The sequence below is a fragment of the Lemur catta genome, chromosome 4, assembly GCF_020740605.2.
Source record: "Lemur catta isolate mLemCat1 chromosome 4, mLemCat1.pri, whole genome shotgun sequence".
Taxonomy (NCBI): Eukaryota; Metazoa; Chordata; class Mammalia; order Primates; family Lemuridae; genus Lemur; species Lemur catta.
The window spans coordinates 86,578,312-86,590,006 of NC_059131.1; the positions used below are offsets into that span (position 1 = coordinate 86,578,312).

Genomic DNA, 11,695 nt, shown 5'->3' on the forward strand with positions numbered 1-11,695 from the left:
AGGAGCAGCTACCTCCCATCTGTCATCCCAAGCGCCCCCCGGGCCTGTTTTCATCACATGCGACAGTGAATGGAGCAGTCAGCAGTATTCTACTGTACCTTCCCGCTTCTCTCTCCCCCCCTGCAGCAGAACACACACTGCTGAAGTAGCCTGAGTGAATTGAGAATATGCTACAACTTTCCCATCATCCAGTTATTCTCAACTGTGGATAATTTTGTCCCCAGGAGTCATTTAGCAACTTCTGGCAATATCTTTAGTTGTCACAATTAGCCGTAGTTTGCACAGGTATCTATAGGCAGCTAGGGACTAGAGGCCAGGGGTGCTGCTAAGTATCCTAAAATGCACGAGACAGTCCCCTACTACAAAAAAAAAAACAAAACTGTTAACAGTGCCGAGGTTGAGAAACCCTGCTGCAATCCCTGAGGTTTATTGAGCAGTTGCCGTGTGCCAGGCAGCTGCTACATCCTGAGAATAGAGTGGAAAATGAGACAGGTTCATTCCCTGCTTACCCAGGGCCCACAGAAAGTGGTGTCCCAATTCCTAGCATTGGTGCCACCGAGCACCTAGATCCAAGAACCACCAAGGTGAGGGGCTGCTTTACCCACAGGTGGGTCCCCAGAGAAACTGGGACCCCTCACCCTGGAGGTGCCACCTCCTTGTGCAGGCTGAGCTCTCAGGGGGTAGGGCATAGAGTTACAGGACTCCAGCGTTGCCCCATCTTACCCTATGCCACCTGCCTGCTACTGCGTGGCTACTCTTGCACCCACCACCTCAGATCCACACTGCGGCTCTTTTATTATAACAGTTGAGAAAGTTCTTGCCACAGCTCTCCCTGCACCTCTGGTTTGCCTAAAGGTCTTAGCTCAGCTGTCACCTCTTCCAAGAATCCTTCTCCAATCTTCCGACCAGTGCTCCCTCTCCTCCAGTGACAGCCGGTGCCCTTTGCTGATTGCACCACGCACCTCTCCCGCAGCACTGCTTGCATCCCTCTTGCACACTGATGTTGGGGTTTCCAGCTTCTTGGAAGTGCTGTGGTGGTTCAGAGCAGGGCCCTGGGGCCAGAATGCTTGTCTTGATCTCCACCTCTGCTACCTACCAACGATGACTTCGGGTGAGTTTCTTAACTATCTTGGCTTCTGTTTCTTTATGAGGATAAAGGTGGTGCCTCCTCATGGGGGGCTGTGAGGATTAGATGAGATAAAACGCGTGCACAGAGCAGCACCTGACCTGCAGGACTTGGCTAACAAACACTGGCTGTTCTTCTTGCCTGGTGGCTAGCACAGGGCAGGCGCTCAATAATACTTGTTGAATGAATGATACAGAGGCTCAGAAATGTCAAGAAACCTGCTCAGGGTCACACAGCTACTACGGAAGAGAGGCAGGATCCAAATGCACAGCTCTGCCAGTGGAGCCCACTTCTTACCCCATGCCAGCTGCCTGCTACTGCATGGCTACTTTGCACCCACCACCCAGCCTCCACAACTTCCCTGGAGGAAATGCTAAGTGTTTGGCAGGGCCCACCAGGGAAAGCTGGTACACCCCTAGAAAATGGGCCAGAGCCCCTTTTTATCTTGTCTTCCAGAGAAAGCAGCTCGCTCAGCCCTGGGCCCCTCCAGAGTCTCTGTCCAGTTGCCTTGCAGCCCCCTTCTGCTGGCTAGACCTTGTTCATATTCCTGGTAAATCCAGTTCCTTCAATTCTTATCTTTTCAAACTGTATTCCTAAAATCAAAGCCCTCTTTCTAATAAAGATAGTGGAATGGAAACCGGGAAGATGGGCTCCGTGTAACTAAATGCACGTGATTTGGGAGGATACAGAGCTTGCCATCTTTGTTATGGGCCTAGAGAATGAACAGCATCATGCCCTTTGGAGAGCATGATGTCCAATAATAATACCAATAACAACAACTTACATATTTTTGACCAATGACTATGTTCCAAGCAAAGAGCTCAGTACTTTGGATTCCTTGAATTGTATAATTTATAAGGAAGAGATTTTTGAGTGCTATTTTCTGAAAAAGGAAATTAATACTTATTAAGGGCGAGAAATTTAACCTCAATCACATCGCTGGAAAAGGAATTGGGGTTGAGGGCTGTCTGACACTGAAACTATTCTCTTACTTTAACTCATTTTTTAAGAGTTAACTTTGTATTGAGGTCCAGGCAGTGTAAAAAATGCTGGAGAAACAGTAGTGACCAAAACAAAATCTCTGCTCCCAGGAAGCTTATATTCTAGTGGGAGACAGATAATAAACAAATAAGCAAGTGAAACAGGTAAATCTAGTGCATGCGACATGGTATGGGAAAAAGTAGAGCGGAGCTGCAGACGAGGGTGAGATTTGAGCAGAGATCTGGAAGAACTGAGGAGGCTCCTTGGGTGGAGGAAAGAACAAGTGCAAAGGCTCATACACTGCTGGTGGGACTGCAAACTGGTGCAACCTCTGTGGAAAGCAATATGGAGATACCTTAAACAGATACAAGTAGACCTACCATTTGATCCAGCAATCCCATTATTGGGCATCTACCCAAAAGAACAAAAAGCATTCTATAAAAAAGACATCTGCACTCAAATGTTTATAGCAGCACAATTCACAATTGCAAAGATGTGGAAACAACCCAAGTGTCCATCAATACATGAATGGATTAATAAAATGTGGTATATGTAAACCATGGAGTACTACTCAGCTATAAGAAACAATGGTGATATTGCACCTCTTGTATTTTCCTGGATAGAGCTGGAATCCATTCTACTAAGTGAGGTATCCCAAGAATGGAAAAATAAGCACCACATGTACTCGCCATCAAATTGGTTTCACTGATCATCACCTAAGAGCACATTTAGGAATAACATTAATCTGGTGTCAAGCAAATGTGGGTGGGAGGAGAGGATGGGTGTATACATACATAATGAGTGCAATGCGCATTGTCTAGGGGATGGACACACTTGAAGCTCTGATTCGGGGGGGGGGTGCAAGGGCAATATATGTAACCTAAACTTTTGTACCCCCATGATATGCTGAAATAAAAAAAAAAAGAACAAGTGCAAAGGGCTTGAGGCAGGAGGGTGCTGGGTGAGTTTTAGGACAAGTAAGGAGGCCTGCACGGCTGGAACAAAGTAGCCAAGGAGTCACATCATAGGAGGTCAGGACAGAAAGTAGTGGGGACCCAGGTCACATAGGGCTTGGTAAGGCATTGCAAGAATTTTTGGCATTTTCCCTGAGTGAGATGAAGAATGGGTTTTCAGCAGAGAAGTGAGGTGATCAAAGCATGCTTTGGAAGGAATTTCCCTGGCCACTGTAATATTATATCTAGAATAGACTATAAGAGACAAGAGGGCCAGGAACAGGGAGACCTGTCAGAACAGTGTTGCAATCACCCAGGTAAGGGAGGCTTGGGCTTGGACCAGGCTGGTGGTGATCACGTGGCAAGGAGTCATGTCATGGGATGTAAAGGTGGAGATGACAGGACTTGTAGATGAACTGGATGCACAGCGTGAGCAGAGTCAGCTGTGACTCCTGAAGGGTTTAGACCTGAGAGATTGGGAGGATGGTTGCCACTAGCTGAGCTGGGAAGAAACATGGCGGAGCAGGAATCTGTAGGAAGGATCAGAAGTGTGTTTTGCGCATGCGATATTTAAGATTCTTTTTGGACGTCTATGCAGCGATGCTGAATGAGTGGTGGTCATCTGCAGAGAGGTCTGGCTGGAGATACAAATACAGCAGTCCTTGACAGGTGGACAGCACACAGAGCAAAGACCATGGAAGGGATGAGCTGGGAGCAGGCGCTGGGCTGAGCCCAGAGCACTAGAGCTGAAGAGGGAGGAGGAGGCAGCCCAGGAGCCTGAGGAGGAGCCCGTGGGAAGTGAACTGGAAGCAGGTGAGAAAAGCCTCAAAGGCCACCATAACAGCCAGCTTCATCTCCACCTTCCTCCTACATCATGAAAAATGCTTGAGAGTGAGATTCCTAAGGTTTTGGGGTAGACAGTGGTCATTGGGAGGTGAGAATGGACAGGCAGGCCCTTGGTATGGCCTGTCTTGAGTCTTGTGTAGCTTTCCACCCAAATTGCCTTCTTATCTCATCTCTCAGCTAGTTGGTTCTTTCATTCATTCATTTATAACAAATACTTGATGAGAATCTGTGTGTAAGGACCAAGCTTTAGACTTTAATTATGTGTAGTTCTTATTGGGTACATATTCCTAGACTCACTTTATAGACGGGGAACATAAGATGACAGAACTTGTCCCAGGTCGCATGACTAGAAACCCAAACCCAGTTTTCTTTTACTCTGAAGTCCGTAATCCTTGCCCTTGCTGTGATCTCTCTCCTTTCTTATTCATTCAACCAATATTTATGGAGAACCTACTGTGCGCTAATCCATACGCTAAGTGCCAGGCTATGGTGGTGGAAAAGGTAGATTTCATCTCTCTGTGTTATAACCCATATTTCCAACTACCTTATGGTAACTCCCTCTGGATAACCCACCTCAAACTCTCCAGGTCACCAGCCTGCCTTCCTCTAGAATCTTCTCCCCCCTCCCCCATCCTGACCCCTCATTGAGAAGGAGCCTGATAAACATTTTTTTGTATCCTGTTTCATGAAATATTTTTGAGTAAGACATTTCAAGGTGAGCGTCACAGGTGGGGAGTTACGAAAACCAACACCTCAGAGGATGGCTGGCATCTTACTTGCGTGGGAGTTCTCAGCTCCGAACACTTTGGTCTCCTTGGCTGGTTCTGCCAAAAACAATTTAGGAGGGAAGCAGGGGAAGGAGGCCAGGTGAGATGCTCTGAATTCCAGCAATTCAAGTTGGCACTGGCATGACTGTGAGTTACCACACAGAGCCAGGGCGCCGGAGGGAAGAGGCCCTCTCTCTGCCCAGATGTGGTTTTATAGGGGAAGAGAGACATTCCCACCCGCGCAGCCTTAGGGGTGCAGACACGCTGACCTTCAGCACCTCTTATATGGCTAAAATTTCCATCTATTGTTACCAAGGGGAGTCCTATCTTAAAGACCAGAGAGAGAGAGAGAGAGAAAGTGAGATGGCTCCTGGCTCCTCTACTTCATATCCAGAAAGTTCTCAGAGAGAAAATATGTTGCCCCAATTAGATAGAAGTCAATGTAAAGTCTGTGCTCTCTTTCTTTCTTTCTTTCTTTCTTTCTTTCTTTCTTTCTTTCTTTCTTTCTTTCTTTCTTTCTTTCTTTCTTTCTTTCTTTCTTTCTTTCTTTCTTTCTTTCTTTCTTTCTTTCTTTCTTTCTTTCTTTCTTTCTTTCTCTCTCTCTCTCTCTCTGTCTCTTTCTTTCCCTTCCTCCCTCCCTCCCTCCCTCTCTCTCTCTCTCTCACTCTCTCTCTCTCTCTCTCTCTCTCTTTCTTTCTTTCTTTCTTTCTTTCTTTCTTTCTTTCTTTCTTTCTTTCTTTCTTTCTTTCTTTCTTTCTTTCTTTCTTTCTTTCTTTCTTTTGTGTTCTTAAAAGGTCCCCTCAGGATGTGACTGTGATGGATGGAAGTGTCTCTAACGTTCTCTTTGCAGGCACATGGAAGAGACTGTACACATGGAAGAGAGTGGTGGATCCTGTTCACTTTCAGGTTTGTCCCATGTCCAGAGACCATGAATGTCACTCTTCTCTCATCAAGGGAAGAAAGCCAAGCGCTTCAGAGGCAGGAAGGGCTCGGGGACCTCCAGACCAGGAACTGGCTTTACAGGCTCTTCCACTGACAGGCTTCCAACCCTGGCAACATCCTAAGCTTTTCTAAGCCTCAGTTCCCTCAACTAGAGAATGAGGATGCCACCTCCTAGCAGACACGGTTGTGGGGGATTCATGAAAGAATGGGGACAAAGTGACTGGCACAGAGTGGTGATCAATAAGGCAGTTCCTAGTCATTTATTGCACTGTAAAAATAAACAAACAAAACAAAACAGAAAAAACTTCCATAGTTAAAGAGTTCTCATGAGGAAATTTTTGACCTGTCTCCACAATCCAGCCTCCTGCTGTGGATTTTAAACAGTCAGCTGTGCCGAATGTGGTGCCAATGCATGCTGTGTACTACTGCGTAGCCAGTGGGGCAATAATAGGTGCTTTAAAAATATTGACCAATGTCAGTCTTCCAGCAAGGCTTAACGGTGAGTTGGTTCCACTACCCCATCGTCAAGATGGGCTAATTTCTGGTCAGAAGGTTAAATTACTGTCTCCAAGACTGGTTGGCTCCGTGTAGAGGCAAACCTCTGGCCCAGGTCTAGCCGGTTTCCCCACATTGGAGGCAAAACTCCTCTCAGCTCTGCCAGTGGCCAAAGACCACGAGTGACCTAGATGAACCAGCAACCTCTAGGTTTGGAGGAGATCATAAAGCAGCTTTGGGTCAGTTTCCCAGTATTCGCACTGATCCACACCAGACCAGGGACTCCTGGAGGAGATTGCCAGTCTTTTTCTATCTCAAAACTATACTGAACTAAGTTATATATGTGGAGGAGGGGGACACAGGGCTGGGGATCTGTGCAGACCCTAAGGGAAAATGTCCTTCCCCTGTAGATAGAAGGGGATTGGGGAAGGTGCGGATGTCTGTTCGGTTCTGTTGTGGTTGGCGAGAGGTTCGCAGGTCAGGACCTGGACCCTACCCTACAACAATTTCAGCACGGTTGACATTTCTGCCACCTGACAAGCATTATCCCCATCGTTGGAAGTGTTACGAAAACAGAGATTTTTTTTCTCTTTTCTTTCTTGCTATTTTCTCCTCTGGAAGGGTGCCTGGCACACACTCAGAGCTACAGGAGGGAAGAAATGAATTAACTAAGATTTCAGGGCTCTTTTTTCAACTGCTCCCTCTGTTTGGAATGTTCTTACCTGCGAGTGTCACCTGGCTGATTCCTCTGTTTGGGTGGAGAAGCTTTCCCTAACTAACCCATCTAGAACTCATCACCCTCGGCCATTTACTCTCTTCCTTTGCTTTACTTTTCCTCTCTAACTTGTATGTAATTGTGAGTTTTTCATCAGTTTCCCCACTGGCAAGTTCCATGAGGGCAGAGTACCGACGTCTTGTACATCCACTGGTAGCTCCAGCACAGAGCACAGCCCGACGGAAGTCTGGGTTCCATAAATTCTATGTGGAATGAATGAGTGAATGAATGAATGAATGAATGATCCATGCAAAGAGCTTAGCACAGAGCCTGGCACACAGCAAGTGAGAGATAAATGTTAGTTTTGATGATGTTGATGATGACACACCCATGTCATTCTGAGGCTGTGGCCCTGTGGGTTGGCCTCAGACAATCATCAGTGTATGCCCTGGTAGGTTGGTGAGTATAAAAGGCTGTCCTCCCACCCCCCTGCCATGCCTCCCTGCCACCATCAGACATGCTAAAGAACAGTGCTTTTACCAATTCTGCTCCTCACTATTTCCTGTTTGTGGAATTGTGACAAGGCATTGGGGACAGTTCGTCCTCTTTCCCCAACGTTTGAGCTAAAGCACTTTCAGATCCTTCATATTAACATGGAAATGACTAACCACAGTCTCATGCCTGCATCCCATCCCATGCTAGCCACCAACTTCTCCCAGAACCTGGACCTTTCCCATTTCTTTGCCTCTAGTCATGCTGTCCCTTAACTCTGTCCCATTTCATAAGATGCTCTCACCAAAATCCAGCTTTAGTGTCACCTCCTCTATGAAACTCAACCCCTGATCTTCCAGCAGTTTCTGCCTCCTCTCTCTGGTTTTCCATGCAGTTCTCCCCACCTTCCATTACACCTTCATCACAGGGCTCTGTGCTAACCAGGCCTCTCTCCCCAGCCCAGAAACGGGCTCTGCAAGGGCAGGTCCTGCATGTGGTGGGTGGGAGTGGACAGCTCTGCCATTCCCAGCAGAGGGGGACCCTCGACCCTGTGGACTCTGCTGCCAGAACCCCTGGGTTTCAATCCCGCCTCCCCCCTCACCATCTGTGAGTCCCCGACAACAGGGATTCTAATTATTATACTTTAGTAAGCATCAGGCACCACAGATCAATGAAGAAAAGTATAAAGAGGGATTCTGGAATGGGTGCATTGGAAGATGACCTGGGCTGGGTGGAGAACTAGAAGTTGTTCCTTAGATATTTTATCCACTGATATATGGAGGCCTGTTTACAATGAGCCATGTGTTCATTAGGAACCAAAGGTAGAGAAAGCAAACAACAGCTGAACACGCCTTTAAAAACACCCAGAGCTTTATTATGTTTGTCAATTTGGCAGAAAGTGCATTGCCCTGGAATCATCACTCTGGTTTGATCAACTCAAAGACACATCTTCACTGCTCATACTCACATCTGCACACACGCCACAGCTGTGTGGGCCGTGGAAACATACGATGAGGCAAACAGCCTCTGAAAATCACATCCAAGGAAATGAATAGAAAGCAATTTCCGAAACACAAAGATAAAAATTACAAAATCTGTTTAAATATTCCATTGCATTCTGTTAGTACAAAAGTTCATGTGTTTGGGGGGAACATGGAGGTCTTTACAGCATACAGAGGGGCTTATGACATGATATCTCCTAATGGAACCTGTTCTCTTTTGACCTCATCAGCATGACGTGTCCTGTATCATGCTGAGGAAGAACATGCAGAGGGAGCTCCAGGACTCCCCACAGAACTCCAGGGCATTCTTCCTCTGCTGTGCCACGTCTGGGTCCACCACACACTCAGGAGCTTTTTTGGCCACGGTCTGGGTCCCCAGTGGTCTAGAGGTGGTGTCCTCTTTGACCTTGATATGCTCCCTAGGGGAGGACTCTGCTTTCTCCTTCCTGGGCTTCAAGTTCCCAAGCAGAGTGGAGCTCACCAGCTTGAGATTGGATTCTGGAAACTTCTGTCTGCATACCTTGGTCTTCAGGATAGTCTTGGATTGTCCACAGATGTCCTTCTGTAAGCGCAGATTCCGGGCAACTTGTTTCCAATAGACCCTCCTTTCCTGGAACTTTAGGCACGAGGTTGGATTGCCAGCAAAGACACAGGAGAACTCACGGTCCATTTGGGTGCATTCGACCTTGAGAGTGATGCCCTCCTCCTGCTCAGTCACAGCCCATCTGCAGTTGGCCTGGTCTTTGGTGACAAACTTGCCTTTGGTCATGGGCTTGGACATCCTGCTTCTCTGCTCATTCTGGGCATTGCCCAGAGTGTCCTTTTGCTCTGCAACCACTTTCCTGTGATGTCCATTCTTTCCCTTTTTTTCTCCCTCTGCTAAGAGCACCTGAGTGGCCAGAAGGAGGAGGGAGAGCAGAGTGAGGCTGTGTATCCTCATGGCTGCAGCTGGGCGGGCACCTGTTTGACAAAAGGCAGGTGAGTCAGTGCCGGGCAGCAGTTCAGCTGTGCAGGACTGCAGGCTGGGCCCCCTCCACCCTGACACATGCCTGCTGTGTTAGACATAGACCAAGAATCCTTCTGGCTCCTGAAATCACTAGACAAGCACCCCGTCTACTCACATTTCCATTTGACCTGGGTCTTGAGTGTCACAAAATCACCACTCTTGATCCTTTCCTTTGCCACTCCCTGAGCCTCACTAACTCTCACTCCTCACCCACCCACTCACTCACTCACTCCTGCATTTGCTCACCCCTCACTCTTTCGTTCACTCATTCAACAGCATTTATTGAGCATCCACTACATGCCATGCACCAGACTAGGTGTTGAACATACCACCGGGAATGAGAAACTACAGGTTTTAAAGCACTAAGAGAGTACTCCTTGGGGGAATTTAAATAGCATTGACCAGGAAGTGTGTCCCATCTCTGTCCTCAACTTGATCTTGGACAAGTCACTATCCCCGACACTGGGTCTCAGTTCCTTTACCTGGAAATCAAAGTGTTAGGTGAAAGAATCACCAACTCTCTTCCAGCTCTACTGAGCTGGATTTCCACCTCACAATTCCACATGGACACAGATGACCACAACACGAGGAAGGACGTGGTAGGTGTCATGAAAGTATCATAAAAGGTGATGGTGACCCAGAGATTGAACATACATGGAGATTGACCCACTAGGTGGCTGGGCTGTGGGGGTGGAGACAGCAATGTGGGAGAAAGAAAGGCATGAAGGTGGGGACTCCTCTGGCTTGACTGGGCAAAGGGAACCAGGGTGAAGACAGGCGAATTTCAACTGGATAGTTTACACTACAAGACTGCAGGCAAAGACCATGTCTCATTGATTTCTGCAGACCCATGATGGCACAGTACTGGGCATACAAAAAGCCCTTAATTAATGCTCTTATAAAAGAAATCACTGAGTCAATAGGATAAACTTCAATGTCACACTGAACTACATGGATTTGATCGGGTAGATAATAAAAACTATGCTAGAAGGGAAAAGAGAAATCCATTTCTATTGTGCATCTACTAAGTACTGATCCAGCATTTGATTCTTACCTTGTTAAACCCACACAGAGCCCCACCAGGTGGCCATTACTTTGTCTCCCCAGGTAACATCTGTGACTGCTAAGGCTCAAACTGCTGAGTAAACCGCTCAAGATCCCACAGAGGGCAAGTCACAAGGTGGTGTGGGCAGCCCGACCACGTCTCTCTGTTCCTTTCTGTCACCCTTTTTTGATCACTTCTTACTTCTCATCTTTATTCTGCTCTTCAGAAAATATTGGCAGCGAATAACAAAAACAACTATGAACTCTGTTGGCTTAGTTTAACATAGTTCATGATGATAAGATGATTCATATCATTCATGCTCCATTTAAACCAAAACCGAATTCTGCCTGAAAAAAGGCAGGCCCAGGAAATGGTCCTGATGCCATTTCTACCCTGAGCGTTGGCCACAGCTAGGATCGGGAAAGGGAAAGGCAGTCACAGGAGTGGGGGCTAAAGCCAGGAAGGGTGGGACAGGAGGCTGGATACACCAGGTGAAGACCCAGCCACTTCCCGTGGCAATGGGGCTCAGCCTCCACCTGTCCACTGTGGGATCCAGGCCCAAGGAACCCCAGGTCCCTGGATGGAGTGAGAAATGGGGGAGTGAGGTGGGCAGGTAATGAAGCTCTCAAGAGAGCAAGGTTCTTACCTTGTTCTGAGCTCACAGATCCAGTGCAGTCCCGGATGCGAGAGTGAGGTGCAGGCTGCACTGTCTCCGGGCTGCAGGGCCAGGAGGGGTAGGCTGATTTCCAGGAGTGGAGCCGACTGGCTTTTTACAGCACATACCTGCACACTCCTCCCAGCCACACCCCTCTGTGGGAGCCAGTTCCTACAGGGCACGTGCCCAGTGGAATCCGCAAGAGGGGGGAGTGCATGAGTGCCATTAGACCTGCTTCCTTTATGTCCTCCCGTTTCGCCCCCAGCCACCAGGACAGGAGGACAGCTCAGCCTTGTAATGACCTCCCTGATGGGGTGAGGACCCCAGCAGTGACATCCATAGTGGGGAGTAAAATGACAACAACCACAGTGATCAGAGCTGCCAAACAGTGAGCCTGGTGTTCCTAAGAGCGCTGATTCCTCACCATTTCCACACTGCGACAGGGCGTGTGGGGACACATCCCATTTTACAGAAGGAGAAATTGGTTCTGGAGCTATTTAATGGCCTGTCCAAGTTCACAGAGCCAGGAAAAGGGGGGTCTCATGATCAAATGTAGGACTCTGCATCCAGGGTCTGCTCTCTTCCTAACTCCGGGCTTCAGTATTTGGTGAACTGAAGTTACTGAAGCCATCTTAGCATCTGAGACCCTGTTTCCACGGAGCCCTCTGAAG

General features: G+C 47.8%; 1 protein-coding gene and 1 long non-coding RNA gene across 2 annotated transcripts; one reads left to right on the forward strand and one right to left on the reverse strand.

Annotated features, from left to right (window-relative positions):
• The first annotated feature begins 1,043 nt into the window (after window positions 1–1,043).
• Window positions 1,044–5,874, forward strand: LOC123636505. Its single transcript, XR_006734563.1, has 3 exons — window positions 1,044–1,111; window positions 3,659–3,873; window positions 5,524–5,874. It is a non-coding gene; the product is annotated as an uncharacterized LOC123636505 (long non-coding RNA).
• A 2,295-nt stretch (window positions 5,875–8,169) lies between these two features.
• On the reverse strand, window positions 8,170–11,129 carry FGFBP1 (fibroblast growth factor binding protein 1). Its single transcript, XM_045548926.1, has 2 exons — window positions 11,016–11,129; window positions 8,170–9,278 (listed from the first exon to the last, which is right to left on the reverse strand). The coding sequence occupies exon 2, from the start codon at window positions 9,256–9,258 to the stop codon at window positions 8,545–8,547; it is 714 nt and encodes a 237-aa protein (XP_045404882.1). The 5' UTR covers window positions 9,259–9,278; window positions 11,016–11,129; the 3' UTR covers window positions 8,170–8,544.
• Window positions 11,130–11,695: the final 566 nt, after the last annotated feature.

Coding starts and splice junctions, on each gene's coding strand:
- FGFBP1 (XM_045548926.1), bottom strand. CDS start 9,258: ATGAGGATACACAGCCTCACTCTGCTCTCCCTCCTCCTTCTGGCCACT.